The 13652-nt window shown below is 40.2% G+C and overlaps 2 protein-coding genes across 2 annotated transcripts in view; both read right to left on the minus strand.

Annotated features, from left to right (window-relative positions):
* The window catches only part of LOC6053559 (short-chain dehydrogenase/reductase family 16C member 6), a 36719-nt gene that overhangs the window by 19961 nt on the left and 3106 nt on the right, over positions 1-13652 (minus strand). The gene's annotated exons all lie outside the window — the stretch shown is intronic.
* On the minus strand, positions 12331-13089 carry LOC119766899. The gene is made up of 2 exons (XM_038253338.1): positions 12681-13089; positions 12331-12598 (listed from the first exon to the last, which is right to left on the minus strand). The coding sequence occupies exons 1-2, from the start codon at positions 12894-12896 to the stop codon at positions 12446-12448; spliced, it is 369 nt and encodes a 122-aa protein (XP_038109266.1). The 5' UTR covers positions 12897-13089; the 3' UTR covers positions 12331-12445.

Raw genomic sequence — 13652 nt, forward strand, 5'->3', positions numbered from 1 at the left:
AATCTCGGCGATTATGGTAAGGCATAAATGTCACGGCTGCGTGGTGACAAATTGGATGTTTCTTTTCCGCAGGGTTTGTCAACCCTTCTGGTGCTGGCACGAAGCACCGAGGTCAATCCGATGGCACCCATCGGAAGTATAATTAATGAGACATTCCACGTGGCATTTAGTCCATCATGACGAGGGAAAACGTTTTGCTTGACTAGCTCAGTAAAATGGAAACTCACTTTTCGCCATAGAATACTGTTATTTAGATGAAGCCGATGCTTTGTTGACAATTTGGGCCGTTGCAAATATTTTTTGTAGCTTATATCCCTCCACTCTGCCCAAGCCGAGGGGAAGAGGGGCAAAAAATATATAAAAAAGTATAAAAAATGAAATTACGAGCCATGGTTTCAACATTTTAATGGAAAAAAAATGTTTTAAAATGCATTATACACCTGTCCAGTTGTTTTGCCATTATTAATTTCCAAAATATCTAAGCATTGACGAAAGCTTTTTTTTGCCAAAAATTTTTTTTTTGCGGTGCTGTACATCGGAATTTCGTAAAAATTCAAAACATTTTTAAACACGCCCAAACATGCTAAATATGATTATCAATGCAGAAAAATGCATTTTAGATTGTTTCCGTTGATTAGGCTTCTACTTTCATGGAAATTTTGAAGGTTTTTGGAAAAATATTGTTTTTGCCCCCTGATTTTTCAGACCAATTTTCAAGGGGGGGGGGGGACATAAACTTTGAAAAATATTTGCAACGGCCTTATTTTAAATAAATATAAAATCTCTTGTCAATCACACAAAATTAGATTACAGTGATAATCTTCTATCTATGTAAATAAAAAAATTCGACGGTTTTGTTCGAACGCGAATCAATTCAACACGGAACGTCGGATAGAGGTGCTCTTGTTGCGTTGGGTTCGTATAAGTCCAAGAAAGGCTCTTACGCCAAAAAGTTACAACTTTGGCCACTCTGGAATCGATTTCGGAAAATCTGCAGGTTGTATCGGAAAAGTTACGTAAAATCAAATTTTGATCACAGGAGGCTGAATAAGCAAAAAAGTTAAAAACGTCAACAAACGAAAAAAGGCAGAACGAAGTTTGTCGGGTAAGGCTTATTATTAAATATACAATTTTCCTTGTGATGTGACCATTACATTTAATCATAGCGAACTACTTTGCCGAAGATACTAAATTGACACTTTTCGAATACAGTAGTCTCTCACGTTGTCGATATTGAAGGGACCGTCGAGAGAGGGAATTTTCAAATTATAGAACAAAAAATCAAAGTATGCTTCTTGAAGGGACCAAAAAATGTATTGATAGCTGGACTGCCCATAATTGAAAATTCGGCTATTATGCCAAATCAAGTATTCCGAGAAAAACGCGTTTTAGTGTTTGACACAAAATCTCCGTCAAGGTAATTTTCCATAAGAGTGGCATATTAGCCGTTTGGTTTTTCGCATCGGCAGCCAAGTCTAGACACTATTTCAGTAAAATTCAAGTTCCAGAAGATGCGTTGGAACGCCCTCTACCACCTGGTACTAATATCTCTGCTCTCAAGAGCTACCCTATACGGAAAAATGTCAAACCACTAAGCTATGATTAAAAAAAATCGCTTAGGTCGCTTTGTATCCTTTGAGCAGTTTGGAACATAATTTATTTGGCAGCTCACTTAATATTGCCCTGCGGTTAACTTCCCACAATGTTTCGCCACTTTCACCTAGGAGTGATGTCATACTTTATTTTCTTGTTGTCATGTTCACCGGAATAATGTTACACTCCCCGTTTTATTCTGAAAATGAGATGATTTCCTTGTAGAACATAGTGTTTAAATTTATGCAAACCGTAAAACATGACCCTTCTTAACAAGTGACTCAGTGAAATCCGCCAAATTTCCATAAATTTCATTCACTTCGGCAAAACCAACCCCATCGTCTTCTGCCAAATTAAATGTTTTCAATCAACGTTAATCGGCCACAGCCAACCAAACCGCCGTTATTATTATTCAATCCCAGCAAGCCGCTGACCGGCCTGACCTAGAGAGCCTGGATCTTATTAGAGAACGGACATCTCAAACCAAAAGTACCAATCGAAGCACGAGAACTGTCAAACGGAGGTACCAATCGAGCAAAATCCTTTGTATTATGCTCGTTTGGTACCTCCGTTTGACAGTTCTCGTGCTTCGATTGGTACTTTTGGTTTGAGATGTCCGTTCTCTAATAAGATCCAGGCTCTCTAGCCTGACCCAACCAAGATGGGACAGGTGAGAGTGCACGGAAAAAAATCATTTTGCAGAAACGACGAAACTGTTTTTCTTTCATGATTCCCAAATTCGCGAACGTTTATCAAGAAATGATTTTTCCGTGTAGGTGGTGGTTTCAACCACAATTTCGATGGTTGTTGAAAAAAGCCTTTACGAGAAATGGCTGAAAAAGATTATTTCACAAAATGGCTGATTAGTGGTTGTGGTGCTCAGCTGGTTGAGTAGTTTCCGATTTTTTGTTCGTTACCAACAACAGCTTTATAAGCCGCAACATGATGTTTATACATGTTTTACCGGCGATCGAAGCTTGTTAACTGTAAGTGATCGTGTACCGGCAAAATGGACAAAGCTTGTCAGCACTTTCGGGGCTAAAAAGTGAATTCTCTACAACTCCTTCTCTTTCGAGTGTATATTTGCGACGAGATCAAGTTATGCCAAGTGGGTCATATTAATTAAGGTAGCCGAAAGAAAACATCGACCGAACTTCATAACAGAAGAAAGCAAAGCTGTATAATGCGCTTGTACAGTTCGTTGAACCCGTTGTTGAAAAGCTCCAAATAGGCTCCGCAAACAAAATGAAATTGACACAGCGAAACGAGACTTGTCACTTTTTCAATAGTGTTCAGCATCACTGGTTTAAGATTTGGACAAAAAAAACCCATTCGACAAGGCTCAGCTAGAAAGTTGAACCAATTTATACCCGTTGCGCAACGCATCGTGAACATTCGAGGGTTGCAAAGCGCATAACTGGATGTATCTACCATGACAGAGAGAGGGCGATGGTGACAAATGTCCGCCGGCAGAAGTTAAGTCGGCCACAGCGCAGAAAAATTAGCACCATTTTGCTAATTAAGAAAGCAACGGCCCAAAAGTGCATCACATTACACTCGCATCTCACGAGAGAGCGGTTGAATGATCTGCTTGAGGGTGATTTTTAATAAGAGGGAAACCGGTGAAGACTACATTTAAGTATTTAAGTTTTCTAAAATTACAATTTGCGTATTTATTAAAAATATTTACTGGGTACAGTGTTGCGTTCCTCACGCGCTCACGCGCTCGTGAGCGCTCATTTTTCGCTCATTCGTGAGGAAGAGCGCTGCGCGAGCTAGCTCACGTTTGCCCGCGCTCACGTTTGCTCCGATTTTTTCAGCTCGCGTTTGCTCCACGCTCGCGCTCGCGCTCATATTTCGCTCACGGAGCGCTCATTTTGGACGTGTCGCTAATCATTTAACGTTTTTGAGAAAGTTTTTTTCTTCTGTTTTTCAATTCTAGATGGATTTTTTGCGTCAGGTGCAGTAGGGCTGTAAAAATATGACTTTGTGAACAAATTTTATGATATATGAATTGGAATAGCTTATTTTCATCAATCATGTTTTTAAATAAAATGTTGGATTCGCAAGGGTCAAATAATTTTTTAGACATGCAGTAGAATGTATAAATATTTTAGAACTTAAAGGCCTAATTGTAGCAGAGAGGGGCGGAGGGGTATAGCCGCCTGAATAAAAGGGCCTGTAAACCTTAGAAAAACTTACAAAACAATGAATTGATTCAAGAGGATTTATGCTTTGGTAAGCTCGATTCAAGGTTAAATGCTTGTTTGATTAAAATATAACATTAAACTGTTTTTATGTACCTAATCAGAGTTTTGACTACATTTCCAGATTGCGGGTCAGAATGAGCTACCATTAAAAAAAAGTTATTCCGTTTATCAAATCTTTCAGTGATTCAGTGATTAGAAACGGCTAATCATTTTTATAAGGTTAGTCTTTATTTGGCATACATTTTAGAAAATAGGGTAACATTTTTGAAACAGTTCTATTTTAAATATATGGCTCAAAATTCCTAAGGGTTGAAATAACTTTTTTGGCTCAAATCAAATAAATTGTCAATATTTTTCACCACGAAAAGGTTGGCTCTTCTTCCAACAAGTGGATTTTATTCAACACTTTCGCAATCAAACCTCTGAAAATATTCAATTACAAGTTATATATGGTTTTTTGAACAAGGATGATTGTAACTGTTTTAAAGATTATTTAAAAATAAATAAAATATACATAAATTGTCAATATTTTTGTACATAACAACAATACAATATGGTCCAAAATGGATTTGATTTGTGAACAAACAGTGCATCTCTTCACGTCAATGAATGTTTACATTATGAAATTAGTTTTTTGTTCCTTGTTCGAAAAATGTCTAGATTTTAAATAGAACGTAAATTTCGGTTCGCTGATCAAATCCATTTCATTGCCTTCTTTTGATTGTTCGACCACTTTCTTGTTTGTTTTTGCTGCCTCCGGTGAGCGTGAGCGAGCACGAGCTACCTGGTAAAAACTCACGCTCCAGCTGGAGCGAGCAAGCCTTCTGTGAGCGCTCGCTCATTCGCAACCCTGACTGGGTATCAACTAGAGGAAAAGAATGTATTTCCATCGGAACCTGATGTTGGCATATTTGCTTCTAAAATGCCCAATGTACTGCTTAGGCCATGCTTCTTTCGAAAGAAGCGCTTTCGGGTTCCCGGAAGCAGGTCATTCATTGCTGCTTCGCCCGCCGCTTCATAAAATGTCGAAATCTGTGAGTGAATCACTCATCTTCACAAAAATCAACTTCATCGGACGGTTGTTTGAAAAAAAAAGAAAGAACAAAATATTTCAATGAAATTCGTTGCAAAATTTTATTTTTTCAGCACTCGTCGTATTTATCTAACTCGGTAAACCTCTTTGGATAAATGTACGACTCGTGCTGAAAAAATCTTCCTTTTGCAACTAGTTGCATAGACTACTATTTTTTGTTTAGTTTTTAGATTTTACACTGGTAATCCTAGCAAACTTTTTACTTCTTCTGATAATCCTTGGTTCTGTACAAATTTCCATACAAATGTGAGTATTGGGCGTAATATTCCATGTTTGGTACTTTTGAAATGTTAGTCTTGATTTTAAAAAATTGAAAAAAAAAATTCAAAAAGATCGGAAAATTTCACGAATGTTTCATATTTTAACATTGCAAATTGGACCATTAGTTGCTGAGAAATCGACATTAGAAAATGGTGGGTTGTTTGGGTGAGACTTGGATAACATCAATTTTCCTGTTTTTAATCACTTGCTTGGCAATATCTCAGCAACTAAGGGTCGTATCAACAAAATTCGAAAAGCAATACATAGAGAATTTTACCAACTTTTCAAAAATATTTTTTCAAAAGTGGGCAAACTTATGCACTAATATTAAAAAATTAAAAACTTCGACTATTTTCAAAAAAGTTACCTATAAATGGCTTTAACTTAAAAACATACACATTATGAAAATTTCACTAAATTACTTTTTGAATGCAAATTTGATTTTACATCGGAAAATGAAGTTGAAATTTTTTTGCGAACAATATTTCGATTTTTAAAAGAAATCAGTTTCGATTAAAAAAATTCATAACTCAGTCAACGATTTTTTGCACACCTGGAAATTTCTGGAAAGTTGGCTTTTGTTGTCCCCTAAAACATATCACAATATAAGAAAACATAAAAATAGTGTTTTTTGCAAATCAAGTTTTCGTTTCGATTTCGTAGAGAATTGCTCAATTGACTTACTTCGAAATAATAAAAAGTGTTGTTTTTTTATTTAAATGTAATTTTATGTTTGAGTGCTGACATTTTTTACGATATTTTTTGCCTTCCTCACCTTACTGAGGAAAGGCTATAAAATCACTCGAAAAACGAAATTCTTAATTTGACCTCCTAGATCCACCTTCATGTATACTTATCGACTCAGAATCACATTCTGAGCAAATGTCTGTCTGTGTGGTGGGATGTTGATAAAAAAAAAAATGCACTGGATTATCTCGACACTGGCTGAACCGATTTGGACCGTATTGGTCTCATTCGATCCATCTTGGGGTCCTATAAGTCGCTATTAAAAATTATAAAATTTAGTAAAGTACTTCAAAAGTTATGCTAAAAAAACGATTCTAACAAAAGTCCGGAAGATTGTAAAATGGATGGTTTTTGTAAGAAACCCCGTCATGCTATACATTTTTAGAAAGGTATTCAAAAAAACTTTCCAACAAGTTCTAAAGTTTGAAGATCAGACAACCCTATCAAAAGTTATGCGCTCTTAAGTGTTATTTATGCACTTTTTTGAGGCCAGATCTCATATATTTCGATGAAAACGTTGTCTGGATCTATCATGCGACCTGTCGATGGATAGGAGATCAAAAGATCTTTTCAGCGAGTTCAAAAGATTGAAGATCAAAAGCTATGCGCACTTTAGTGTTATTTATGCACTTTTTAGAGGCCGAATCTCATATATTTCAATGAAAACGTTGTCCGCATCTTTAATGCGACCTGTCAATGGATAGGTGATCAAAAGACCTTTCCAACGAGTTCAAAAGATTGAAGATCTGACAACCGTATCAAAAGTTATAAGCACTTAAGTGTTATTTATGAACTTTTTGGGGACCGGATCTCATATATTTTGATAAAAACGTTGTCCGGATCGATCATGCGACCTGTCAATGGATAGGTGATCAAAAGACCTTTCCAACGAGTTCAAAAGATTGAAGATCTGACAACCCTATCAAAAGTTATAAGCACATAAGTGCCCAGAATTATGAAGATCTGAGTTCCCAATCTGATGGTTTGAATAATGTCTCAAGTTGATAGAACACTGAAAGGTCCGCCCTTGTGTATCTATTTTGGAAAGCATTACCCTCTAAATGTGAGAAAGACATCAACCACCTAAGGGTGGATTAAGTAACGTTTTTTTATCTAAAGTGGCAACATTGAATGTACCAATTGTATAACCTTGAAAAAACCAAACAGAATGGATCCTTAGTTCTTTGGATTCAGAATTAAAATGAAAAAAATGATCAAGCCGATACGTGAAATATGGAAAATCCAATTCATTGATATATCACAAGGTAAGAGAGAGAGAGAGAGATAGTGAGTTGGGAGACTCTTTTTTATATCGCGCATTGCTCTCTCAATGAATTACATAATTTTGAACTTTTTGCATGCGTTGGGAGCTTGAAATATCAACTATGTTGGCTGGTATGAATTTGTGATTTAATTAAGTCTTGCCATGCCAAGCTATTTTGATCAGTAAATATATCTTAAGCAAATTGATACATATTTAACAAAACTATTGATTGCTTGTTAGTTAAAACAATGTTATATAACCTGTACGGATTTCCTCAAACATGATCTTTGTGTATAAAATATTAAAAAAAAACCTTAAAAAAATTAGTCCTAATTCATTTATGTTTACAAAACCTGACATTTCTTGTTTACAAAACATTTTAAATTGGTTCAAACTGCAGTGAGTCATTTTTTACTATGTTCCAAAGAGGCATGGCATTATATTTATCAATGCAAATTCCGGTCACTATCTGTTTCCCGCCCGTGTGGATCAATCGGACCGCGCACTGGACTCACTATCCAGAGGTCGACGGTTCGAATCCCGCGGCGGGCGCTCTAAAATTCTTTGTGTAAATATGGGTATTCGGCGCCGTCGCTCCGTGCCATACTTTCATACACTTAGGAGCCCAGGGCGGCGAAGTCCTTGTAGATAAAAGGAAGACACTAGTGGTTGGTACTAGCAATGGTGGCCGACAGCTATAAAGTCAACTTCGTTTTTTATCTGTTTGAAAATAAATTTGTATACCGTAATCTGGGGTGAATCGGGACTACAGTCTGAATAGGGAAAGCAGTTTTTAGAGCACTAAAAGCTTTTAAATTTGGAAATGGATGTACACATTTTGTTGGCCTGAGTCTGTTCTAACCGAAACCAACCAGAAAAATCAAAATATTGTGCTCCTACATGGTTAAAACTGCTGTCCCAATTCGCCCCATGTGTCCCGGTTGACTCCAGTTCACGGTACATGACTTTTTAACTACATCTTAAAGCTTACATAATACAATTGCGATGAATGGAACCCAAACCCAAGTCAAATGCAACAGGTTTAACTAAAATCGGATCAACACCTGAGAAAACTGAATGACAGTTTAGGTCACATACACGCAAAGAGACATTTGTTCAGATTACGATTGTGAGTCGCTAGGTTTACATGAAGGTGAGTCTATTAAATTTATTTTTGATAAGTTCCGTTTTAGACCAGGTATACGGTCTTTCCTCAAAAATGATGTTAACACAAAACAACAAATTTAGTAGCTTTAGTCCCGGATAAACGAAAACTATATCGATTGCAGTGTGGAACTTTAAAAAACCTTATGAGATATGGTCACCATTTGTAATAATGTTATTTGGCGGACCTTGATGACTATTTGTCAAATGGTCACCATACGTAATAGAGTTATTTTAATGTTTGTAATGGTAAACGATTTTCTTGATAACTTTAAAAAACTATTTGCAGATGTTTTCTCAAATGGTTACCCTAAATCATAAGGTAATTTTAATGTTCAAATGGTTCAACTAGCGGACCATCATGACTATTTATCAAATGGTTACCATTAGTAATAGAGTTATTTTAAAGTTTGAAATGGTGGTTTTTTCGAGACGACTTTGTAAAACTATTTAAATATGTTTTCTGAAATGGTTATCGTATATCATAAGATTATTTTAAAGTTCAAATGGTTCATCTCGATACGCAAGTACCATATAAAAACATATAATAATTATAAAAAAATAGTTACGATTTGTAAAGTTTTTTTTTGTCACAAAACAAAGAGCAAATTTCAATATTTTACTTTTTTTATAATGATTGTTTTCAACGAATTCTTTTTTTTCCAAGGGGACCATAGTTAATCCATCGAAAAAATGTTGTCTTGTCATTTTTTTGCATTTGAATATGATAAAAGTGATCAGAAATGGTCTTTAATCAATCTGGAACTTGTATTGGAACTTGTATATCTTTTTTATAAACGCAGACAAATGTTTTGTAGAATCAGCCTGTACGAGGTTTGAATCAACAAAATTTTTGTTGAATATAATCAACAAAAAAATGCGTTGAAATCTAGGCTGAAACAACCCAGTCTTGACGTTCTAGCAGGATTCCAGCAGAATTCTTAGAGAGCTGGATATTCTTAGAGCATTCTAGCAGAAATGTTCCACCGTTCTAGCAGGATTCTGACAGAACCAGCTCTGCTAGAATATTTCATGACTGGGAAACCTTGATTTTCTCAATTTCACAAAAGTCTTTTGTTGTTTTGAAAAAGCTGCTTTGACGTTTACCCAGTCACGACGTTCTAGCAGGATTCTAGCAGAGTTCTCACAGAGCTGGATATTCTTACAACATTCTAGCAGAAATGTTCCACCGATCTAGCAGGATTCTGGCAGAACCAGCTCTGCTAGAATATTTCGTGACTGGGTAGTGTTGATTCAACAAAAATCTTGATTTTCAAATCAACAAAACGTTTTGTTGATTCAAATATGCTTTATTTTTCTGCGTGTACCCACCTTGTTCGACTCGGTTTAGCGTGCACCGCTCAGCAGCTGTCAGCCAATAACATCAAAACAAAAACCTTTTTTTCTGGTTGGCCGGTTGTGATTGAGCAGGAACATCAACCCGCAGGAAATCGCAAGTTTGCAAGCGGTTCTACCGGTGATCCTTGCCGTGGCCACCTAAAACGAAGTGGCACGTGTTGCCCTCTGCGAACACCTGAACTTGCCATCACTCCACGTCCCGATCATCCTAAATGCCGACTCGTCCAAACGTTTGCCGCTTAAGGGATCGAAAGCCGCTACAAAACGGTACCCGCTGGTTCTCGGCATGTGGGATCTGCTCTACACACTGTGCGGTCATCTCGAAGGGCATCGGCGTCGGTCCACGTAAACCCGGCCTCCACCCGTACGCAACCTTCAGCAGCAACTCCGTCTTCCTGTGCTTCTACAATCGCAGCTACAAAACCCCGCCGAGAAGTGGAAAATCGCCAAAAGGTTTTTCAACTGCTATACGCCTTCTTCCGGAACTGTATCCTCCCTATCAGACTTCCCTTCACCGACCATTGCCCGCGAAGAATACTTCCGCCCGGATTCCACATTCTACTCCAGGTCAACACCAAGTCCGACTTTCTACGTCTCCTCCTGCACATCATCGACGAGTCGTCTACCCCGTTCGACAGCTACACGCCCTTCCCAGGCCGGAAGAACCTGGAGGCCACTTCCCCGTACGCACTGCAAATACTCGAAACTTAGGAAGACTTCTACAACGTGCACTTCACCTTCAACCGCTCGATCCTGCTTGCCGGCGCAAACAAGCTGCTGCTTAGGCTGAATCACGCTCCGGCAAGGCCGACCACATGCTCAACTGAACGCGATTTGTCACATAAAGCTCGTGGCTGCTGGAGAACGCGCTGGTCGCGATTCGGATCCACGATCATGCGACAGCCAGAAGTGAACCAACAGATCTATGAACTGTTTACGCAGGCAGAGCGGATTACGAACTAGATCCGACAGGAATTCGTGGAGTGCTGAGCTGGAGCTTGGTGGCGATGGAGTGTGGAGTTGGGGATCAAGGAGGCGATTGTGGCGTTGCTGGTGGATTCCCTGACACAGCAAGCGACTCCAAACTTGGCACACTTTCTGCTCGAGTTCGAGCTTAACATGGAACTCCGGTTGACGAACCTGCTGCAGCCAGGCGTCCTTAACATCCCCAGCAATTGCGCGAAATCCCAGCAATTGCGCGAAACGTGCTGAACTAGAATACGGACTTGCTAAAGTGCGTCGCAATCGAGTTGAAGCTAACCTCCGACAGAAATCAGGTATCGAAGTTTTTTTCTTTATTTTTTTTTTGTATGACTTATGTTTTTTACAATTCTATAATAAAAGATGACTACGATGGGGGTGGGGCTGGAGAATGATCTTAGAATTCGCCTTGGGCAACACCTTGCAGGAGCGCGTGCGTCTCGAAACTTTTGTGCTTCCTCCTGTGTCTGTAGGTTCCGTTTCATTTTTCAGGATTTACCACGTCCTCTGCCACTGCCGCCGTCGCCGCAACCCGCAGGTCGTCTAGAATGCGCGAAATCAAGTCCAACACTTCGTCGTCACCGAACATTTCGTTTCCGGTCCGTCTGAGGCACCAATTGATCCTCCTCCTTGTGGTCATCGAGCAGGACCTCGTCTTGGCATCCACCTTCGCGACCAGCTTCTTGCCGTCGATTTACTTGTCGTGCGGCAGCCGGACAACACCGGCACCACTGAAGGGAGAATCTTCGTTACAATTACTCTAAATTGTCTGAATATTCTTCAAAACTTACTCGGTGACGGTGATTTTGTTGTTGTTGTTGTAGATCAGTGGCCGCGAACCGACCGCCGATCCAGATCCCCGGAAGGAATCCCGGCCCCAATTCCCCGGAAAAAGCTGATTCATTGGTGGCATTCCAGCGGGAATTGCGTTTTTCCAGATTTGCCACTGCTTCCAACGCCGTCGAGATCGTCGCCGGTACCCGTCAGGTCGTTCCGATACTCATCTAGAATTCGCGCAATCAAGTCCAACGCTTTGTCGTCACCGAACTTTGCGTTTCCTGTCCGATTATTTATGGTCGTCATGCAGGGTCTTGTTCTTGGCGTTCTTGAACTTGGACACGTGCTTCCGGTTGATCAAGGTCCTTCAAGACGCCAAGATCTCCTAGGTCATCGGATCGAGAGCCTTATTGCTGATGTTCCCGATAAATACGGTAATGATGCACCTCGGCCCACAACCGGTGGTCTTCCCGGCGTCGGTTATTATGGTGGCGGTGATTGTTATATGGCCGTGAAATAAGCGTCGGCTTAGATCCCCGGAAGTCACCCCTGCGGCCATCTCACCCTAGCGGAGGCTGATGCATCGATGGCATTCCGGCGGAGATCAACGACTGCAAAATAAAAAACAAATTTAGTGGCACATCAACAACAAAACTGTAGAAACTTACTTACGGGCATCAGTGGCGGGGCGATTCCGAACGGTATTCCGGCCGGAACGATCAACGTTGGCCGTACCTTCGAGAAGGCATTTGCTTTGTTTTGATCCCTTTGGGACGTAAACATGCGATGCCCCGTGTGTGACAGATCTAGACGTCAAACTCAACACACGCGCAAAAAAAAGTTATTTCAATTTTGCCTCAAAATCAAAGTGTCTCGAAGTTTTGCCCAGTCATGACGTTCTAGCAGGACTCTAGCAGAGTTCTTACAGAGCTGGATATTATTATAGTTTTCTAGCAGAAATGTTCCATCAAGACGTGAGTTTTTCAGGGAATCTATCTAAACTGTTACAATAACGTTGCTCTGTTGCAGCTTTGCGGACACGCCGACGCTGTGCAACTGCATCCGGCAGCTGGCGTACGATCCGTCGATGACGACGGACAAGCTGCAGAAGATGTACTTCCAGTCGATGATGCAGGTGCTGCTGGAGATTGTGGCGTCGTACGATCTGGGTGACGAGGTTGGTCGGGAGAACTTGAAGAAAGTGCTGGCGGAAATGTTGGCTTGCGGCGATCTTGGCGAGGGCAACGTGAAGACGATTATGGCCATCTTTGAGCGGTTGGTGGGTGACGTCGAGGAGTGGTTTCGATTCTGTGTGGATTTGATCAACGCAATTTTGGGGCCCTCGCGGGCGGACGTTGCGGACGTCGCGACCGTTGGTGGATGAGTACTTGGAAAAGAACACGTACAAGAGTCTGCAGATGGAGATTTCCTCGCTTCGGTTGAACATAATGAACTTGAAGGAGCAGGATATTGACAAGTTCAACAAGAAGGACTATGGCGGTGCGCAGTGAGTTTCGCGTCTTGTTCTGCTGCAGATCACCGACATGAGGACTTTTTCTGCCTCGATCTGTACGCAATCATCCAAGTGGAAGACTACAAAGGTAAGGATGATGACGATTTGAATGTTCCAGAAGGACTTCCTGTCGCCGCAGTGAAGAGAACGAGGTGGATGAAAAGAAGCCGGCGAGATTAAGTCGCAGGATCAGCTGTTTCGCCTTGGACTCGCGTTGGTTGAATAACAGCGGTGTTTTCGCAAGTGATTGTATCACTATGGCAGCGCTGGGTCCCGATTCGCCCCAAATGACGAAATGTTCGTTTGGACTGCTCTCTGCCATCGAAAGACGATATTCGCAAAGGCACCCCTTCTTAGAGCTGCTGATTGCAAAGTGTCAGATCGGTTAGATTGACCAGCGGAATTACGGTTCGGTTCTCTAGCATCAACGGAATCGATGATGTGGAGGTGTAGTGTGATATTTTACACAAATAGGGCGTTTACTTCTATGAAATTGAGTTTCAGAACCCCCGTTATTCTTGGTTTCGCATAATTTACGCCAACCATCAAAGGAAGCGCAATTTTCACAAACGCAAGGGCTCGCCTTCCTTTGAATGCAGATTGCAGAATCTCATGTCTTAAATTATTGTTTATTAATTTCAATTCTTTAGGCAATATGTTCTTCTAAATCAATTTAGTAGTTAACAACAT

Source organism: Culex quinquefasciatus, chromosome 2 (assembly GCF_015732765.1).
Source record: "Culex quinquefasciatus strain JHB chromosome 2, VPISU_Cqui_1.0_pri_paternal, whole genome shotgun sequence".
Lineage (NCBI taxonomy): Eukaryota > Metazoa > Arthropoda > Insecta > Diptera > Culicidae > Culex > Culex quinquefasciatus.

What these genes read in the sequence shown, in the direction of transcription:
- LOC119766899 (XM_038253338.1), bottom strand. Translation starts at nt 12,896, where the DNA reads ATGTTCAACCGAAGCGAGGAAATCTCCATCTGCAGACTCTTGTACGTG. An exon ending in TTCACGTTGCCCTCGCCAAG is followed by an intron (nt 12,599 to 12,680) that starts ATCGCCGCAAGC and finishes TACGACGCCACA; the next exon opens with ATCTCCAGCAGCACCTGCAT.